The following is a 16,871-nucleotide window of genomic DNA, read 5'->3' as shown; positions in this document are numbered from 1 at the left end:
TTGAGACCCCAAGATTGACATAAAGCATAGTTTCTGCAGGAGCATCATGGACCCTCACTAACGCTTTCTCACACACACACACACACACACACACACACACACACACACGCTTTTAGCTTTTCAAGACAGAGTTTCTCTGTGTAGCCCTGGCTGTCCTGGTGCTCTTGTTGATCAGGGTGGCCTCAAGTTCACAGAGATCTGCTTGCTTTCCCCACCCACCCCTGCCCCCGCCCCAAGTGCTGAGTTTAACGATGTGCACCACCACTGCCCAGCTCACTGATGTTTCTTGTTCTCTTACTTTGTCTGCTAAAGAGCTGGGCAAAAGTGTCAGCATCTTTGTTAGCTCTAAGTTTCCCAACCTGATTGTCTGCTGGAATCATTTAAGGATGTGAGAATACCAGTGTTCGGCTCTTTCTCCATAGATTCTGACTTAATGGACCTGGGTAGAGGCCATGGGCATCAGGTCACTGTAGAGTGTCTGAAGTGTTTCTCTGGAGAATTATTGAGTTTCACCCAGGTAGTGAAAACTAGCTCTTGGTTTGATAAGCCACAAGGTACTCGTAGAGGCTTAATCTTGGATGTGGTCCTTAAAAATGTATAGCGTTTCAAGCTGGTTTATAAATAACTTAGGTCCTCCAAATTTCTATCAAAGGTTTCTTCTGAGATAATGCTACCCTAGAGTCCATTGACCTATATCTATATTTCACGTTCACAAAAGTTACACTTGTAAAAAGCATCTTTCTACATCTTATAAAAATGCTCTATATCTGAGGCTCCTAATAATGAGCTTCAGAATATGTTGCTTTCTTTCTGATGCCTGTTAAGGATGAAAAAAAAAAAAAGATAGAAGTGTTCTACAGTGAGTAGTAATACTGCCACCTGAACTTTTGTGCAATCAATAAGACAAGATTATGAATACCTTTACAAAACTATGGAAATAAATAGAATCAAACAGGTGTCTACTCTATAACAACTATATTTTAATGCTAAAATTCGATTTTTAAAAATTGGCTTGGAAAATGGGATGGTGACTAGCTTTTCATTTGGTTCCCTTACACTCCTGTGTAAGGAGTCAGTTCAAGGTTATGTTAATAAAAGTGTTAAAGTTGTTCTCTGCTATATATGTGCTGGGGTGGGTCCTCAGACTAGCCAGTGATACTCTTTGGTTGGTAGTGTAGGAAAGATGAGGTGAAGAATTCTGGGAGAGGGGACTGGGAGAGGGGCAACATTTGGGCTGTAAAAAATAAAATAATGAATTTAAAACGTTAAAGCTGATGAAGAAAGTGCTAGGTGTTAGAAGTTCAACAGAAGGGTGGGTATTAGTGAATATTATTATTTTTTTACACGGAAGAATGGAAGGACAAAGAGGTTGAGTAATGTATTCAAAGGTACACAATGTTAAAAATGGAATTGAACATAAGTTCGCTCGATTTTTTCCTTCATTATTTTAGATATTACTCTGGGAGTGTGGGTATGGTGGTGCATGCCTCTAGTTACTACACTCATGGAAACAGGAAAGTTAGAAGTTCAAGGCCGTTTTACATACCATAATGAGTTCAAGGCTGGGCTGGACTATAAAACTCCAATTCACACAAACAAGCAAACAAAAAAAAATTAGGAGAAGGATTCTATTTTTAATTGGTTCCCTATTTTAATCTGTGAAGACAAAGGTTTGGCTCAATAAAAGCAATTGCTACTTTCAACTACATTGTTAGGTTACTAAGGAATTCTAACAACTTTAAGGCATTCAGTAAACAGTCAAGGTACTGAGCCCAGGAAAAGATAGGAAGTGATTATCACTTAACAGAGCAGCTATTAATTACTTAACTATTCTATCAGGGGCTTGCCTGATAGAAAAAAATAACATCAATGCAGAAGGTAAACTAGCTCTGAGAGTATAAAACTTAAAGATCATTTAGAAAAAGACACCCTGACAAGATATTTTTTTAGAGAATGTGGTGTCTATTTTCACAACCTAGAAAAAAAAATCCACTTCCTTTAAAACTATCCTTTAAAATAATAATGAAAAATGGTTGAAAAGAATTAAATGAAAACAAGTGTCAGATTGCTAATATTAGCTTTTTAGCTACTCCCTGAGAGAGGGTGTACTATCTACGAAAGGGGGTCAGGAAACTAGTTCACATGCTGACCTTCTCTCAGGCCCCCAGGGAGCTCTAGCAAGGTGTCTGTCCCCAAGGCTTCTTCCTCTGTCCTTGTAACCCTGTTATGGGTCCTACAGTCTCTGTCCTTGTGACCTGTGATGCAGTCTGTGCTTCATCTACCCAAGTCCGTGTGATACGAAGGTCATTCTGCACGTTTATATAGTTTCTATACATTTATATAAGTTGTTGTTGTATGGGAAGGCAAGTCCTGGTGGAAGGGAAATGACAATCTGGGATTTTGCCATGAACAAAGAGTGCCAGAGAGAGCTGTACATTGAATGTTAGGATAGTTTTGGCAAAGAATGATAAAGTCTACTAAACAGTTCCAGGGAACCCAAATCAGCAGTCAATGAGAATCCCCCTTTTACTTATTGTATGAAATATATATATATGTATATATGTGTGTGTGTGTGTGTGTGTGTGTGTGTGTGTGTATGTATATATATATGACTATCTTTCAATAATGTAGAGAAGCTACATATCATATGAGCAAGATAAGATTTCTAACTTTAAGACATTTACAGTCCCGAAGAAAGGAAGACCCATTTTAAGTAGTATATGTACCTAATACTACTGTTGTAATGATGTTCAGAGCATGGATCATCTTTGTTTTGGTAAAAGGTTTCATTCATAGAATGTGTACCCAGCCTCTAGTAGAAATGTAGGGTTGTGGTCACTGAGTCTTTCTAGCCTCCAGATTCTCTCTCTATGCCTATCATACATTTCCCATTAATCAACCTTTCTTTCAAATCATTTTCATCTTCTCATAGTTAAAACATTTGATAAAAGATATTTTGGCTAAGTGGAATTTTTACTCAGTAGAGCCTCTGAGAATTAGTAGAATAATAAATGTAATGGGTTTCTGAGGCCAGACTACGTAAATGAGGTCATATTAAAAGTGACTTAAATTTCATTTGCTCACTTTCCCAACTGAATAGGACTCTGGTCTTTTCAGACTTTTTATATGTGCATTTCTGGAGATTTTGGAATATCTTTTCATTTCCAGCTACATTTTCATCTTTAGTTCCCTGCATGGTGATCACCAATAAAATTGGGGCTGGCAAAAACAAAAACAAAAAGACAAACACAAACATAAACACATACAAAGAGAAGAAAAGAAAAACAACCAGCTCTTCATCTGAAACAATGGGAAGGTCCAGAGTGGCCTACTCTCTTGCAATGCCAGGTATAAAACAAAGCAGGACACGCTTCTGTTTTCACAACAAGGGCTTCAACCCTTTCATGCAGAAGAAAGAGTTGGTCCTGGCAGCCCAGTAACCCAAATATGGTTCTATAAATTCAAACAACATGGTACTTACTATAAGTGCCTATTAAGTTTTTCTCTAACATTTTTATTTGCGAAATTTGGCAACTCTATCTATTGTTATATCCATGTATTGTTCTTTCCAACCTTTCTGGAGCTAAAGCCACATAGATGGATGAGAAAGTCTCTCTCTCTTCTCTCTTCTCTCTCTTGCTCTCTCTCTTGCTCTCTCTCTCTCACACTCTTCCCTTTCCCAAATCTAAAAGTATGCTGTTTGTTCTTTGTGTATCTTACAATCACGCACGAAGTTCACTTTTAATGTGCTTTAGGTAGAATCACTTTTCAGAGCTTACCCATAGCTGCAGGATGTTAGCTTGACCTGAATGAGTTTTTTTTTTTTCCTGTTTTATTATAACCTTCCCTCAGGGCTTACCGTGGGAACTTCCATTTGACTAGATCCTTCCAGGCAAATTAATTTGTATAAAGAGGTTTCCTAACCCTATTAGTTCACTAGGCACATACAGAGTCACTTTAAACCCATAGTGCAAATTAGACAGGGATGAGAATTCCCAAAAGAACATAAAAGTGCTTTATGCATCTAAATATCCTAGCAGTGTTTCATGGGGGGCGGGGTGGGGGAAGATGGCTAGGGACTTAGCACTTCAGAGACATGTATAATTTTGACACCATGAAAGTAAAATAGTTCAAGGAAAAGAAAACTTTGCTGGCTTTGCTTTCTTAGTGCCATTTGATTCAATATGATCTCATACTACAAGTGAGGCTGAAGGGGTCACGATGGAGAATTATCAGTAGGCATATCCAGAAGACGGTAGTTTCTTTTATCACAGATTCTCTTTTGTGTTGCTTAAGAGAAAATACAATTGTGAGAGGCGTAGAACCATGTTGCACAGGCTAGTTTGTCCGAGAGGACATTAACATCAAAGCTGAGACAGAAGTACAGTAGTCAAAAGGCAATGAAGACTAAAGGTGGAGGAGGCCATGATAATGAAGAGGAAAAGAATCTTGAGAAGGAGATGCTGGTCCCCAACCTCCGTGATCTCCTATAGAATCTAGACGAGATTTTTAAGGTCACAGTGCCCCGAACACTCCTGAATGGAAAGTTCATTTCTCAGGAGATAAGGCCAATACACAGTACTTTTATGAGCTTTTAAAAATATCCTAATACTTTCAGGGCTTGCTGAGCTCCAGCTGCAGAGTTTCTTCTAAATCAGAATGGGGTCTACAGATCTGGACTTGTAGCAAGTTCCCAAGTGATGTTAATGTTGTCAGATCATGGCATGAGCTTTGAGGTCAGATAATCAGTTGCTACAGTGTATATAACTAGGCAGGGTGTGAGGAGGCCAACAGAAGAGTTCATCATAGAAGGTTGGGTGCCTGAGTTTAGGTAAGTGGCAAAATGACAATCCCATGATAAAAGTCACACGTATGAATGAATACAGTAGCTCTTTGGATGGATGAGAATACCAAAGAAAGAGAGAATGAAAAAGACCAGTTTGATGAGCAACAATGATATGGAAAACATATTGCAAAAGTGAACCCTTATGGTGAAAAGATCCATACTATTGCAGGAGGCAGAAACTGACAGAGTGGCTAAAGCTAGCTCTGTTGAAATGTCCAAGAATGAAGGCCCAAGTGTGTTTTCAGACCTAGGTGTGCATGGCGGCATCCTAGGTCTGACACTATCCTTTCCTATTTTTCTTATTCTCAGCCAAAGGTCACATTCATTAATGATGAGCTGTATGCAGTTCCAGATCTGCAGAGCTAAAGGCACAGGGACACTTCACTTTCTAGGGCAATAGTGAGGCCAGCAGTCAGACAAAGCTACTGTGAACTTCTAGAGAAGAAATCAAGAAGGCTGTTTCTTTTGAAAGTTGCGTCTCTAGAAAGTCACTTAGCAAACTCTACCTGTCTTCAGAATAAGGATGGTGCTTGCTAAGAATTTACAGTGGACCCAGCACCTTCCCCAGGAAGTACACCATGCCTTTTCTTCTCTGAGTTGTGCTTCTTAGAAGAGAAACATAACAACTCCACAAACTTGCTAAGCGTGCAATCTCAACTCGAACCGGATCTCTGAGGCAAAAGATGCATCTTTAATAATATCCCCAGGTGACAACTATACTTTCTGAAGCACTCATAAAGGTGTTCCCAACTCAGATAACATACTTAGTACCAAGAGGAGCAGGTAATTATGAGGAAACTGAGTTATAATAGGCTAAAATGGACATCAAGTCATAATTTTAATGAAGGTAGATTGGGACATATACCTAGATACTCTCAGGGTTCACAAACCCGTCTCAAGAAATTATGAATATGCCCCTAACACCTTCTTAGCTGTCACTCCGTAACTTCCAGCCATAGAAGTGGCTTTTGTTTAATACTTCTAAAGTACCATGGTCTCCCAGGCAAGTGTTTGTCTCTACCATCTACACCACCCTTTTCGGGTAAACTCCCTCTTACACTGCAGTTCAGCTCACAGTCATTTCTTCAGAAAGCAGTTTTTAACGCCCCAGGACTTGATACCTACTCTTACAAGGTCATGTATTTTTCACCCCTGGTAATCTGTAATTATGAATTATATGTGTAATGTTGTCTCTCTCAGGCAGCCAGCACCACATCTGACTTACTTCCTGCTAAACTCACAGTGGGCAATACAGCGTCAGACACCGAGCAGACACAGTGTTTACCTGAGTGAACATGGGTTTGAATGGCTTTGGATTTTATTCACATGATGTAATACATATCCCACCCACATCAGTGTGTTCAATACCGATTATCAGAATCAAGCAATATTATTCTCTAAGTCATTGAAAGATCTTGATACTCAAAGAGTAGTATAAAATTTGATGGCAAATTCTAAACATCTCAGGATAACTACACCTGGCCAGCATACCCAGATCTCCATCAGGGGCATTTTGAAACTTTGAGAACACTTGAAACACATTTCTGGCTTTCCAGGACCGAAAGCCTTGTCTTAGAATCTTCCCTTAAATAAACTCAGGGTCCCTGGCCAGCACCAAAATCCATTTTCTCATGTTTCATGTATAAAATGGCACTCTGTATTTACAGAACATACACATATATTCCTGTGTATTTTCTTATCCTTCCTTTTTATTCATATGCTTTACATAATCTCTAGAATACTTAGATAGCTAACACAGTGTAAGTGCTACAAAAATAGTTAACCCACGTTGTTTAGGGAATAGTGAAAATAAAGTGTCTGCATATGCGTAGTAGGGTTATACCATAAGGTTCCCCATCAGTGCTTGGTTAAATCCACAACTTCCGAGCTCAGAGAGCTCACTCTGCCTGCAGCTTTTGTGACAGCAGAGGTGAGTCACAGGATCATAGGTGAGTCCTCACACTGTGCAGGGAGCTCCTGAGAGGAAACCTGGCTGTTCCATCCATAGCCTTTATTTAAGCACAGACCTATTTTGTGTGCGGTGGGGTGCTGCTCATTAAGAACCTTTCAGGGTCCTGGATTGCTCAGCATGCCAGTGAAAACTGAGTCTTGATTTTGTTGAGGAACACCATACCCTATTAACATTCTGCTGTGATTTTATGTGTCGCCTCTCCAAGATATTCTTGCTCCTATGTATGGTTCTCGTGTGCTGTGTTCTCTGATGTTGTTAATGTACTTAGGAGACAGGAGCTCAGCATTGAGATGCTGTATAGTTCCTGCAAATGAGCTTGCAAAATGCTCCTTTTAAAAAGGGTTAAATCTAATTTCAGCATTTTCAGGCTTTGCTGAATGACTGCAATCAGCTTTACGCTTCTCCAAGAGACTCGCCCAAGCATACGCGATGGAGGCGAGGGTTTTTCAAGAGAGAACAGTTACCCAATAAGCTGCCACACGTTTCCTTGATGTTTTCCCCCACTACCCTATTTTCTGTTAGTATTTTTGTTCTGAAATAAATACATGACATTCGTAAATTAGAACTATTGAGGCCCACCTTGGGACTAAGAGCTCCAATTTCAAAGTAGATGCAGAGAAGAAACGGAAGTGTAATTCATGATTTGGGGGCGGGGTGGGAGACCTAGAAGTTTGCCATTTTCAGATGTCACCTTCAAAAATGCTTATATTTAACACACCCATAAATGTCTGAACATAACTAAAATAGTCCTGGACATACTCTGATCAATTCTAAGACGAAATTAAATGCAACATGCCCTAATCAGGATGCAATAGCCAGTGGGTTAAAAGTACCAGATGTTACCCAAATGTATTTTAAAGTCTAGCTGTAATAAAAAAAAATTTAAAGTTGAAATGATGAAAGAAAACTCATTATCATATGCCTTAAAGTAGCAGAAAGGGGAAGGGAGTCTTTCCTAAGGGGATGGGAGGCATCAGTCACATTTGTCACGTTACCCTGACTTCCAACCCCACTTTTATTACTAACCTTTGGTGTCCTGAAACCTCAAGGAATACCTCCTCAGACCAGCTGAGAGAAAGAATATGAGAAGGATGTAGGAGAGCAACCACTTATTAATATCTTCTTTTACAATACTGTATTAAGCAGGGTGACTCAGACTCAGAAAGACAGGCATCGTATTCCTCTCACCCGATAATTTTATAAGAGGGTGGGAAGAAGTTACAGACTATGACACTAGACAGGGGACTGAGGGGTAGTTATGGAAGGAGAGGGGTCCAGCAGGCATGTATGGCAGAGTAAGGCGGAGACTACCGGAGGTGTAAAGCACAGGAGGTAAATGGGGTACAGAGGAGCAAAGCAGAGAGAAGCATCCACATAAACAGACTTTTCTTGAAATACAACAATGAAATCTAATACTTTGCATGTTAATTAAACTTATTCCTATAAAAGCACAAGGGATTGAAAACAGCAGCATTAAGAAGTACATAGAAACATAATTTGATTTGATTTAAAGTAGGTCTTTAGTGCAGTGAATGAGCCGGAGGCAGACCCCAATACTGAGAAAGTTTGAGCATAATATGTGCATGCACAGATTAATGAACACATTTCTGGTATGGCAGCTAGGATTCATGTGCAGTAATTCTGTTAGGGACCTATGGTCAGTGTTTTTCAGTAGCATTGTTCAAATCTACTGTAAATCCATTGGGACTACACATGCTATGCATAGGAATCTTGCTTGACACCAATAAGAGAACTTTGCTGGCTGACAAGAATCCCTGCCATTTCTTAGCCTGGCTCTCTCAATTTCCCATATAAAAAAGTGCTGACACCTAAATGGATGGCGAGATCAGTCAGTCACTAACTGGTCTGTAAAGAATTAACACTGAAACCCAGGCCTCTCCTGAATGTCTCAGTTTAAAGTGCATCAGATTAGCTTATGCTTCCTTATCAATACTTCTTTCCCCAACCCTTTAGTGACAAGGCAAGCCAGAAAAGCCAAAGCTTCCTTCACACCTAAGACCCTGGCTCAAAACACTGAGTCAATTTCAGGTTTCTCACTTTTAGCTGATCCTAGAGCCAACCTCTCTTTTGTTCTGCACTGAGGGAAAAGGCTATCAAAGATGAAGTCATGTGCCAATGAGGAATTTGCTAAACTTGTAGCAGCTGCCATGCTAGGTAGATAGCAGGTGTTTGCCCTGACTGAAGTTTCACCTTGCCATCTTTTTATGAGCCAGTCATTCCCAGCCTGCAAGGGAAATGGTTTAAAAATTGCTCCAAAAGTCTGCCTCTCCTCCTCCTTCTCCTCCTCCTGGTCCTCCTCCTCCTCCTCCTGGTCCTCCTCCTCCTGGTCTTCCTCCTCCTGATCCTTCTTTTGTAAGAAAGGCTAATATTAATTGTTATAAAGTGCAATATAAGAAGGAGGGGGTGGAGAAGAGCTATAGCACTTTGTATTTAGGCTTTGGAGTCAGACAGACCTAGGTTTAATTCTGACTCTGAATATATACATTAGTTTGAAGAGCTCAAAGAAATCATTGAAGCAGCTTGGTCTTTCCCTGTGAAATGGGAATGCAATTTATACATTTATATAAAGTAAATGACACACTGTGAAGATAACAACTGGAAACCTTTACCACACAAATATAATGTTCAGGATATCTGAAATTTCTCTCCCATTGAAAGGCAGAATTAGAAAGATAAATCAGAATATATGAATATATATATGTGTGTGTATAGACACATATATACATAATATATACATTATATATATATATATATATATATATATATATATATATATGAGATCTTAGAATGAATTAAGAGTAGAATTCAAAAATGCTGACCACAGCTTTTCCAGTTGGCTCAAGTTCCCCTTCCACCGAGATCAGAATGATATAATTAACTGTAATATCTTCCAAAAATGGACAATATACTTAAGAAGCACTGTCTTCTATTAACTATCATGAATGCCTAGCTTTCTCCTATTTCTAAACGTGGTACACTGACATAATACTGCTTTTAAGATGTGCCCAGATGTGTGGAAGTTAGTGTAACATAATTGGAAAGATATGCTTCAGAGACATCCAACCCGTGTTACTCCTTTCTAATTGTGGGGAAGTAGCTGGGATCTAGGACCACTTTACCTGCTGTATCTATACTACATCTGCTTTTATTGTCAGGAATTTGTACTAAGTGGGAATTTCCACTTCCACAGGTTAAAAGGTGAAATTAAAATGACTTGTCCAAGAAGCAGGGAAATATTATCAGTAACCACCCAAGGTACTCACATGATAATGGAACCATTTGCTAAAATCTAGAACAGCCCCTAAGTACAGATCCTGAGTATCCATTTCTTTCTTAAAAAACAGTATTGTCTGAAAATAAGCAATAATTTTACTTAAAAACTCAGTCTGGTCGCATTGTTCTACTTTACCTAATGTAGTTGTTTATGCTCATATATACGTGTGTGTATATGTTTGTGTTAAAGATAACAATATTTCAATTATTGAGGTAAAAACACCTTAGAGAAGTGGAAGCATGCCACAAAGATTAAAAATAATTTTGTGACATTGAATGAATGCATCAATTGTTTAGGAAAATAGCCAATAAGTATTTGCCGTAAATATTGTCTTTATAGATGTATCAACATTGGGAGAAGAGAAAAGGATTGCACAAAAGAAATAATACATGGTCCTTGTAATCTTTTGAGGCTCTGCCATAATGCTCAGTACTAAGTAAAGATTGTAGAATTCATAATAAAAAGGCAGAGTGTGTTTCTGACTTTACAACTTTTTATGCATACATTTTGAAAGCCTGGGTCAAGGCGATCACCTCTGGAATATTCTGGGCCAAGTGGTGCTTTGCTTACATTGGGTACGTTTAATCTCTTAGGTGGGTTTTTCCATTTTGGCCAATTTTATGTGACCCCAGTTGGTCTGGATCACATCATCAGCATTATTATGTTCACCAGATCTAAACCTTTCTGAGTTCAGGACGAGCCAGCTGTTTTTATACTTTGCTCATTCTAACTGGGGTCCTTAACCACTTCTCTCTGTCAGTCAGTGCTGACTTATCCTCATGCCATCTCTCAGGCCCCACATACTGCTCCTTTCAAGCTAAGTGATTGACAATCCCAATTCACAGTGTTCAGTAGTACTATTTTGCTATCGCATTAAACTTGTGATTTTTCTCTGTTGGATTGTCCCAGCACAGAAGTTGTTCATATTGGGCAGAGGTGGGGATACTGGTTAAATAGAGCAGAATAAAAAGAATTAAGGAGCTAAAATCTACATATGAAATTTCCTCTCTCATCCTTAATAATAATACTGATCACACTTTTGAGTACCAACATTATGGAAATATACCCTGACAGATATTACTACGCACGAAGGAAAGTCATTTGAATACAACACCCAAACAAACAAACAAAAAAAGTCCATCTCATTTTGTTCTTTGCTAGAAAATTCTGTACCTGAGATACCCAGAGTCTCTGTGGCAGAATTTTAGGTTTCTGTGGTACTTTTGAAATTACATTTTATACTGCAAGAGTACCCGCAAGATTGTGTCTAACCTTGAGAGGGTTTGTTGTTCTCAGAAACCCCAATATAGCTTAAAAACCCCACCGCCACTGAAGCCATGAAGTTAGATTCAAACCAGCACATTTGAGGAAAGACTCATGGTGGGATATTGATCAATAAGAATGCCAGTCCATATGTACCAGCTCTGTTCCTTCTATGGGTAGCAGACTAATTCTATTACTCAGCAAACTTTGTAATGAATTACGTCATTCCTTTATGATTACTCATAGAGTCCTGCCTAATTGTCTATCAACCAACCAGTCAGTCAGGAGGTTGTAGGTGGAAGACGCATTCGAGGCCAGCGTGGTGTCAGTTCAAGCACTCAACAGTTGCAGAGCCTCTGCTGGCAGGTTACCCTCCTTGGTGGATGAAAATGCTGACATCTCCTACCTTGAAACTCACTGTAAGAACATTTATCTTGCATGTTGAGTGTTTCAAACCTAGAAGACTACACAGTACATCATACGGGCACAGCTAATAACTATGAGGTGAATGAAAGGACTATACCACAGAGATTTGTATTACGAATGTCAAAATGATATCGCCCCTCAAACAAAATGTCCACAGCTGATTGGATGACGCTCTTCCCCTTGGAGAGTACTGCTGAATAAAAGCAATTGAGATCCCACTAACGATGCACATTAATGACCTGCAAACTTGACTCAACAGGGAAAACAAACTGAGTACCACGCAGCGGCAAATCTTTTTGTGCGTGACTGACACTAGGAAGAACTGGGTTAGAACTACAGGGGAGAAAGACTACCTCTCCACCACATCCTTTCCTTAGCAAGCGGTAATGGTGATGGCAATGGACTGGGAAAATGGAAAGCATGCTGCCCAACCTCAGATACCCAACATGCTCCATCAGTACGCACAAAGCAGGCAAGCCCCTCATTCAGTCAGGTTAAGCTAACGATTCATCTGTCTGTTTGCCCCAGACCTCAGAGGGCAGCTCAGCTGGATCCAGCTAAGACCAATGTCAGCAACTGGATCACTGCAACCAAAGTGCCAAGCTCACACGAGGCAAGGTTTTTCACTGGTTACTAACTACTAAATTGTCACTTATGTCAGGAAATGAGATATGTCTCTTAAAAGTCCCGAAGAAGTTATTTGGACTTTTATATACTGGTGACCTGTTAAATCAATAAAGGTGCCTTTTTATATTCTATGGTGGCCTTTCCTGTTCTGTTATAAAGGAGTACACACCCCCCAACACACACACACACACACACACACACACACACACACACACACACACAATGTTCTTCTTGAGAAACACCTGTCTTGAGAGTTCTTGGAAGGATAGCTTCTGAGTACACACAGAGTCAAGCACACAAATGGCGCAGTGAGTCTTTTGGAAGTCACATTTGTCCCTGGCACTTCAGTCACCTGCAGACTGCGTGCCTCATTGGCTGTACCATTCCAGAACTGACAGTGTAGAATGAGTTTGGGAATCTCATCACGTGTCAAATTTGTACTTGAGAGGCCAAACTGCAAACTCCATGTAATGTTGAAATACCTTGTACTTTCTGCTGCTTGTGGACTTTTTTCCCCCTTCCTTTCTGTTACTTGGCAGCTTAGCTATAATCGATCTTCTTTGGGTTTGGGATGTTTCATGGGAAAGGAAGGGCATACTAAGTAAACTAAAGTATCCATTAAACAGGTATCCCTCTTCAGATTCATAGAAAACCCTCACTGCCTTTGCTATGCACACACACACACACACACACACACACACACACACACACACAGAGAGAGAGAGTTCCTGGAATCCCTGACACATTCATAACCCACAGACATAACCATAGGGCAGCAAAATTCCATGACCGTCCCAGTCAAAAATCAAGCCAGGCTGAAGATGCAAAAAGGTGGAGATGATACCAGGTGGATGTGTAATCAGTAATAAGAAATACATTGAGCCCCGATATGAAAAGAAATCCCCCAGTTGTTCAGGACCCCCCCTCCCCCTTCCATCCACAGATTTATTAACCCTGAACAAAGATGTAACTGCAGGGTCTCAGAAACTTTTCTTTTTCTTTTTCTTTTTTTTTTCTTTTTTTTCTTTTTTTTTTGGCATTTGATTTGGCTTTGAATTTCTTCTTATCTAGTTATGCTATTCATTGCCCATTTTCTTTGCTCAGTTGCCCATCATGTCCGTTCCACCCCTCCAGAAATGAAAGAAGCCTTAGCTTCTGAGTCTTAAGGATGAGACCTCTGCATTTTCTTTGCTTGTTTAGGGCAAGAAATGAAGTGCCGCCTCTTTTAAGTGGCTGAAGCATGCAGGAAGAGCATACCTTTAATTTAGTGTTGGGATACCTTACTTGCACCCTGGCTGTTGTCTTATTGGAGACGGCAGCCTGCCTGAGATCCTCTAGCACTGAAATAATATCATCCAGCACGCATTTCTTATCCTGATTTCTCAACACACACAGATGGGAAAAAGTATAATTATAGCCCTTGTGGTTCACCTTCATTTCCATCACGGCTCGGTGGGTCTGCAGAATCCCCTCAGCCTGGAGCAAAATATTGTCCCCGGGTGAGGAGAGGAGGATCACCCTGCCATACCTCCCAGGGGTGTGTAAGTCCGAATAGAGCTGGCTTTTGGACTGGTCCAGGGGGAAAAGGCTGCTGGCTAGGCTGCGCTCGATCTTGGCCAGGCTGTGGCTGGGAGCAACCAGGCGCTCCAGGTCGCCCTCGGTCTGGAAGCGGTTGAGCGCGCTGAGGCCGAAGGTGATGGTCAGGACTGCCGGCACGGTGAGGAAAAAGACCGGGTGCCGGCTCACGCATAAGCCCAGCCTGTGGCAGAATGACTGGAGCCCTCTGCGAAGCACCTGCCGCAGCATCCTCCACCAGATCCAGCTCGCAGGCGCTCCCGGCCGTCTTAAAAAGCACATGTGACATGTGTAAGCGCTGGGGCTACCCCTCTCTCCCCCATCCCATTCCCTCAAGGGATCAACACCCCCTCCGTCACCCCCCTCTGCTGCCGCCTCCTCCCCGCCCCCTCCCCGCGCACACCCCGCAACCGCTCCGCCCGGTCTTCCCCGGGCCCCACCTCCATGCGCTCTTACTACTCTTTCAAACACTGCAGCAAGTTGCAGCAAGGCCGGCAAGTCTCGGGAGCGCGCGTGGGGGCCGGACGGCGGGCGCTGCGGGGAGTGGCGCCCTCCCTCCCCCGGTGTCCCCGGCCTCCCCGCGCCCTGGCTGGCCGCGCGCGCTGCCTCTCACCGCATGAGCCGCGTCCACTCGCTCTAGCCCTTTTTCATGTCGCTGCTGCAGTCCCCCGGCTTCCCTCGCTGGAGGTGGCGGTTCTGTGCCGAGCGTCCCACAGATGTGGATTTCCTCTCGGTCTCGATGGGGTTCGGTGTCTAACTGGGACCATGTGCCTCGCGGTGTTGTAAGAAGCAGACATGTGCCCCGTGGCGCGGAGAGAGGGCGGGAGTAGAAGAAGGGGGGTAGTGGTGGTGGCAGCAAAGCTTTTCTCTTTTTAAGATGCTGACAGTTATTTTTAGAGTTTTGTTTTCCTTGTCCTCCGGGCTGGAATGAATGGGAGACGTAAAGGGTGAAGGCGCTGCTGGCCCATTGGAGCAGGGGCCATCAGAACCTAGGAGGGAGTGGCTCCACGCCTCCTCCAGGGGGCAGATTTCAAGCTCCTCTTAATGCCCCGTGCCCTCGAATTCTGTCTTTTGGCCAAAGAAAAGGGAGCAGAGAGGATGATGCTGCATTTTTAACATTCCACAAAGCATGCGAGGGCTTTCCTTGCAACACTTTCCAGGCTGCCTGGCCACACACTGGTCCCCTGAGCTGAGGCCTGCCAGAGATCCCAGACTACACTGGAGCCTGGGTCTCTCTGGATTGCTTTCTTGCTCTGGAGGTTGGGAAGGAAACACTTGGTTGGTGTTTGTGTGTGTGTGTGTGTGTGTGTGTGTGTGTGTGTGTGTGTGTGTGTGTGTGTTTGTGCCAGGCAATGTGGCTTCTTCCTAAGTGTTACACACATGTTCTTTGAGGATTCAGGACCTAACACTGGCTTCCGCCTCCTCTCTGTATCTCATCCCCTGCTCCATTCCCTCGCTCCCTGCTCAACTCCTACCACACCCCTGTCCACGTACCACAGACACTTCAGGACATAGAGTTGAGGCTAATTCTCTTCTGTCAGACACAGTGGACAGTTTTGCCCAAAGAAAGGGAGCTAGGTAAGCAGGGGGGCAACATACTGCAGATCTGGCAGAAAACAAGTCAGTGTCCACCATAGAGAAAGAAAACTCCCACATGCCCCAAAGTGTGCAGGCCAGGAACTCCCACCAGCAGACCAGATCGATTTCAAACATGCGTGTGCAATTTTAAACCTGCTGGGGTATTCATAATTTCCTGTGTGGGAAAAAAATACAAAGCAAAGTAGACAAAAAGGAGACGAAGAAATCCTGAGAACAAATTGTGCAATTTGATTGTGAACTCATTTTCCCAGTTCAGAATGACTTCCATAAAGAAGACAGAGTCTCAATGGATGCTTTGTATTCACTTTCTTAGTAACAACCAGGGACCCATTTTCCATTAGATGCTTAGAGGGACGCACATCCCAGCACACAAACAGCTAACGGGCTCATCTTACAAGGAGATACTTTATTTATTCATTTATTTTTCTTTATTAGAAGTGATCCCTCAGCTATGGCACAAATAAAACAAAACAAAACAAAAAAAGCCTAGTTTAGGAGTAGAGATACCATTTATGGAGCAGAATCTATAGGATTGTGTAAATAAGATTACATAAAGATTCCAGTTTTATAAAACCAAAAACGATCTTGATATCTCTATAGGGAAATAGTTTCTGAAATATCCTTGGTGGCTTAGCAGCCAGTCTAAGCTACAACCTTTTTCACATCTAAGGCCTTTCAAATTTTCTAGGAAGGTCATTCTACTGTTAGTCAGCCACCCAGGCTCAGCTGAACTCAATATGTTTGCCACACTCTTTCTCCTCCAGTGTGAAGCCTTTTTTTTTTTTTCTTTTCAACTATCAGATTATAATACCATTTCAAATGTGTTCCATTGGTGCTATAGGGTCCAAAACTTTGGTCTTTATAGCAGGGTTGGAGAGATAGTTCAGGGGCTAAGAGCTTTTGTTATTGCAGAAGACCTGGGTTCGGTTTCCAGCACCCATCTTGTGGCTCCCATCCATCCTAATTCTGGTTCCATGGAAGCTACTATTCTCCTCTGACCTCTACAGGCACCAGGTATGCAATTGGTGCACATGCCTGTATATACACACATGAATATTCACTCATATACACTAAAATAAACAAATCTTAAATAATATGTATTCAAATATTAATTTTCTTCAGTATCTTTATTATATTAAATATACTTATATTCTTTGTATGAAATCTTCTAAGAAACTGTTTTAAAAATACAACAATAAGACTTGGGAATGGGCTCTGTTGAATAAGTTCCCTATTCAATTTTGTCAACAAGGACCCTAGAGAGTAGG

The 16,871-nt window shown here is 41.7% G+C and overlaps 1 protein-coding gene across 6 annotated transcripts in view; it reads right to left on the bottom strand.

Annotated features, from left to right (window-relative positions):
• Ptchd4 (patched domain containing 4) overlaps window positions 1–15,076 on the bottom strand; it is a 191,892-nt gene extending 176,816 nt beyond the window's left edge. The window contains exons 1-2 of one of the 6 annotated variants that reach the window (XM_006524754.4): window positions 14,618–15,076; window positions 13,861–14,272 (exon numbers count right to left, since the gene is read on the bottom strand). In XM_006524754.4, coding sequence (XP_006524817.1) covers window positions 13,861–14,272; window positions 14,618–14,622 — 417 coding nt within the window. In that variant the 5' untranslated portion in view covers window positions 14,623–15,076. Of the gene's footprint in view, window positions 1–13,686; window positions 14,372–14,444; window positions 14,588–14,617 lie in introns of those variants that run through there. The other 5 variants (NM_028474.1, XM_006524752.3, XM_030249941.1 and 2 more) reach the window with 5 other exon arrangements.
• Window positions 15,077–16,871: the final 1,795 nt, after the last annotated feature.

The sequence above is a fragment of the Mus musculus genome, chromosome 17, assembly GCF_000001635.26.
Source record: "Mus musculus strain C57BL/6J chromosome 17, GRCm38.p6 C57BL/6J".
In the NCBI taxonomy this organism is placed as follows: Eukaryota; Metazoa; Chordata; class Mammalia; order Rodentia; family Muridae; genus Mus; species Mus musculus.
Note: the sequence above shows the minus strand (reverse complement) of the source record. Positions and strands in the feature narration are given on the sequence as shown.